General features: G+C 33.4%; 3 protein-coding genes across 3 annotated transcripts; 1 reads left to right on the forward strand and 2 right to left on the reverse strand.

Annotated features, from left to right (window-relative positions):
- Positions 1–73: 73 nt before the first annotated feature.
- On the forward strand, positions 74–654 carry LOC105570793 (the record flags this gene model as incomplete). Its single annotated transcript, XM_012028240.1, has 1 exon — positions 74–654. A coding segment is annotated over one exon (581 nt), but the record flags the coding sequence as incomplete, so codon positions are not given.
- Positions 655–1,085: 431 nt separating this feature from the next.
- LOC105570792 lies at positions 1,086–2,526 on the reverse strand. The gene is made up of 3 exons (XM_012028239.1): positions 2,425–2,526; positions 2,135–2,265; positions 1,086–1,937 (listed from the first exon to the last, which is right to left on the reverse strand). The coding sequence occupies exons 1-3, from the start codon at positions 2,457–2,459 to the stop codon at positions 1,795–1,797; spliced, it is 309 nt and encodes a 102-aa protein (XP_011883629.1). The 5' UTR covers positions 2,460–2,526; the 3' UTR covers positions 1,086–1,794.
- Positions 2,527–2,617: 91 nt separating this feature from the next.
- Positions 2,618–3,933, reverse strand: LOC105570794. Its single transcript, XM_012028241.1, has 5 exons — positions 3,835–3,933; positions 3,616–3,751; positions 3,208–3,288; positions 2,692–2,901; positions 2,618–2,640 (listed from the first exon to the last, which is right to left on the reverse strand). Exons 1-5 carry the CDS (start codon positions 3,847–3,849, stop codon positions 2,618–2,620), a joined length of 465 nt encoding a protein of 154 aa, XP_011883631.1. The 5' UTR covers positions 3,850–3,933.
- Between the last annotated feature and the right edge of the window lie 516 nt (positions 3,934–4,449).

Here is a 4,449-nt window from a genome sequence, read left to right on the forward strand (position 1 = left end):
TATAAAAATAGTCATAGTATTGTATTGCTAGGTATCTGTGATGCCAATTACGCGTTTACATTCGTTGACATAGGCGCCTATGGTCGACGTAGCGATGGTGGCATATTTAAAGACTCTCTAATGGGTCAAAAATTCAACGAAAAAACAATGAATGTGCCTGCACCGGAGCGGCTAACTGTTGATGGAATGCCTTTGCCATATGTTCTTGTAGGTGATGAAGCATTTCAATTAACAGATTATTTGCTCCGACCATTTCCTGGAAAAGAAGGTCTTGATGAAGCTAAAAGCATTTTCAATTATCGTCTTAGCCGTGCTCGAAGAGTAGTAGAAAATTCCTTCGGAATATTAGTTACGCAGTGGAGACTTCTGAAGAAACCCATTGAAGCTACCGTAGAAAACACAATACAAATGGTCCAAGCCATCATATGTCTCCACAATTGGCTTCGGAAGCGTGATCGTGAAGAATACATTCCGCCAAATATGGTCGACCAAGACAGTTGCAATGGTTTCATTCCTGGACTATGGAGACAAGAAATAAATAATTCAGCCTTCCAAGACGTTAGAGTGCATGGTAATCATAACAGTAGTCGTGCTGCCATTGGCATTAGAGAAGAATTTTGTGAATTTTTCAATGCAGAAGGTGCTGTTCATTGACAGTATAATCGCGACGAATAATTAATACGCTAACAATTATTGTGTTGTGCTATGGATTTTAATATTTATTATAAGACAATAGGTCAATGAAGGACGAGACAAATCAACACTGTTACTGCATTTTTCAAAAATACGTAGAATCACTTTTGTATTTTTTAAATTAAGAACTGGCATTTTAAAAAGTAGTGGAAAACCCTTGATTAGAGAATTAAACAATGCTAGAGATGATAACAATTGCCATAACTAAAATTTTTTTTATGGAAAATAATATTTTCTTTGACAATTCGAATGAATAAGGACGAGGTAAAAATTAATTTCAAAGAATATACCGAGAATTAACGTCAATACTAGGGATTTTAAAAATAAAATACAATGAACTTGAATAATAATCTTTTATATTTATTTCATTCGCCCTTTCTTTTGCTCTTAATCTAAATTTATACACTCTAAAGATTAATTTTTAAAAATGTTGCAAAAAATTAGAAGAATCAGAAATTTTCTTAGCTATATTATATACGGAAAAAATATCTTTCCAGCAAGAATTTGAAATAATCGAATTAAAACTACAATTTTTCCACATTTTTAATTCGTGGTTGAAAAATTTCATTTTTTTAAAGGTTCGTCTCTTTTTGCTCGCAATTGATTTCCTTGCAAATTAATTTTTTGTCAAAATATAATACATTTCTTTACTTGACGAAATCATTTTTCCTCGAATAAATATAGTTTTTGTTTTCTTAAAAAAAGTGAATCTTCGTGAAAACAGATTTCCGCAAGCAAAGAAATGATGTGTCACAAATATATATTTTTTTAATAAAACGTGTTTTTTAATCCGTATTTTCTGCCCCAATATTTCCTTTTTCCTACACGAAAAAAATCCATAGTAAAATTAGTGAACATTCTGATAAACTACAGTCCTTTTTGTTTAATTTTATGATTTTTTTTCTCGGTATAAACACGTTTTTTGGTCTCAAGAAATGAGTTTTCCAAAGAAACACATTTTTCTGTCGAAAATGCATTTTTCACAAACACTCTTTGATTTGGTTATAAGCAAATTGTACGACGTTCATCAGTACTTCCATTCGGTCATTATATTCTAGACGCCGTAATTGTAGCCCTACTGCATGCAACATTGATTCGACCTCATCTACTTCCGGAACAGATCGAAGGTAAGACGACGGGTGATTCGTTATTGCACAACACATCTGCAATCCTATTTATAGCCTTTGCCGCTTCCTCAGAATCTTTATTGGAATTCTTACGGGCCCTTTTAGAGATCTGTTTTTCTGAAACAATTATTTTTTTAGTTACTTCGAAATGATGTATACTGTTAAAATACGCAAGATTATCTAAAAAGAGCCTTAATTTCAAACAAACAAAAAGGGGAAAAATTCAGATTAAAAAAGGCTTCTTTTGGCTTCCTCTAAATAAAAACATACTATTATAAATACATACATACATACTATGAATAACATACATATACCTGTAATCAAAGTGCTATTCGTCAGTATATCATCAGTATCTGCGTCGATATCGCTTGGTGGTTCAAGAATATTGGCATCTTCATCCGACATGTGAGTAATGGAAGTAGTCCGACTAACGTTTGTTGCAGTTCTGCAAACAAAAGACCAATGATAACGATGAACAAAATATCGCAATTTGTTTGCTTTTTACTTGCACGTGCCGCGCGTGAATCATTGAATAGATCCACAGCGCCAGACTGCCGGACTTCAAATGTCACAAGTAATACATTCTTTTAAAAAAAAGTCTTACGAGCGTATTAAACAAGTATCTCGCAAAAATTCCATTATGTCATAGTATTTCCATTTCTCTTTCTGTGGAGTTCTTGCAGCACCACTGCGATGTTGCTCACTTTGGATGACTTTGCGGTGGGTGTCTCGCAAGCTCTTAAATTTCATTTTTGCATCTACTGCATTCAGTTTGCCTACACACAAATCAAACACAATTAAATCTGAAGTTGAAAGACATCTGTAAAGATTTAATGTAAAGAAAGGTTTTAGATGAATCCTTTTTACTTACCATCTAGCTCTTCGGACACTTCATTCCATAGTTGTCCTACAGTCTCTCGACTTCTTTCTTCCAACGGGATTGTAAAATTCCACAGAGGAACTCTGGCTTCGACGGCGTGGATCAGAGTCTCCACTTCTAGGTCCATCAATTTTTTATCTATTGCTTTTTTTGCAGTACATGTTTTCCTCTTTTTTGAAGATTGTCTTAATCGTGACGTTTCTGTTATCAGACAAGAAGTCTGCAATTATTATTTTATTTCTAAAAATTATGTGAGGAATATATCATGGACTCCACGGAATGAGAAACATTATCCACGGCTCGAATGGACAAGAAGACGAGCGACTTTTAGGGTAGGGCGACAGCTCATTCCAAAAGGTGAGGGATGCCATAGAATTGAAGGGCAAGGAATGCCACCTATAGACTAACAATAAGTAGATAAGATAGGTATAGGAAACAGTTTCAGGACAAGGGTGCAAGAGATGAAGAATGCAAGAGAGTCCACGCTCATGGTAGACTGGAACTTACGTATATTTGGATCTAGATTTTCGAGATTTTCTGCGACAATCTGTTTCATTCCGTCTTTGCCAATAATAGTAACTCCATCATCTGAAATGTAAAATTGTGATATGTTTAAGGAGTTTCTGCAGCTTGCTATATCTCTAAAAATTGAAAAATATTCTATTTCAGTGAAATTTGTAAAAAAATTGTCTTAGCTGTACAATGTTTGCGATTAAAATTTGCGATTAAAACATTTAACCGTTTATTTTTTTAGTTATTTACTTGCAAAAGTGCATTTTTGGTATGACCTCGGATTTGGGAACTTGATAACTTCAAAACGATATGAGAAAACTTCTTTAAATTTTAGTGACGAGTTTTGTTAGTTATCAATGATGTTTTCTAGAAATTTCCTTCGTTTAGAACATTTTTACATACCTAACAAGGGATAAAAATAATTAGTTGATTTTTCCATCCAACATTGATTATATCCTTCTAAACACTTATGTTTTAAATATTCCTCTGCCTCGCAAATTTCCTCGCAGCATCCGCATGTGTAAACAACATTTATTTGCTGAAAACATACATATTAAAGTACACAACAACGGTATTTTTGAGGTTTAAGTTTATTTTAGTCAAATTCCAATTCTTACTTACCTCTTGATCAGTCATTTTAATATCTGTAAATACTTTCGTTTTTTGTAATTTTTTTTGTAAATTCTTTCTTTTTTATTGCACAAGTCCAATATTTTTAAATGAGACGGGAAACTAATAGTCAACCCAACTGGCTAATTATTTAATCGATTTATTACACAACGTTTCGTCCCTATTTTGGGTCCTTTTCGAGTGATACTGCAAATCAACAATAAGGACATATGGTAGTTATGAAAAATGTAGATTAATAAATAAATAAAAGGATTTTGTTAAGTAGTTAAAAGTTCAGTAACGCACCTGAGTCAATTATCGTCGTCGAATAAGACGGAGTCGAGTTATTAAAGTTCCGTAATGCACCAGAGTCGAGTTATAAAATATATACGTGTAAGCACTGTGGTGGTTGGGCTCGAACTAATTTGTTAGTCATGTTTTAAGAACAATACAAGGTGAAGCGAACTAAACAGTCTTGATTACATATATAGTCATATCCCAAGGAGAACAAAAAGTCAAAATGATGTCATGGTGACGTCAAGATGACGGGAAAATATCAGAGTTTGATCACTGAAACTTTATGACTTCAATATGACTATACAGTGACTCGCCATAAAATCATTATAT

This window comes from Vollenhovia emeryi, unplaced genomic scaffold (genome assembly GCF_000949405.1).
Source record: "Vollenhovia emeryi isolate VEMERY1.0 unplaced genomic scaffold, V.emery_V1.0 DF941814.1, whole genome shotgun sequence".
Classification (NCBI taxonomy): domain Eukaryota; kingdom Metazoa; phylum Arthropoda; class Insecta; order Hymenoptera; family Formicidae; genus Vollenhovia; species Vollenhovia emeryi.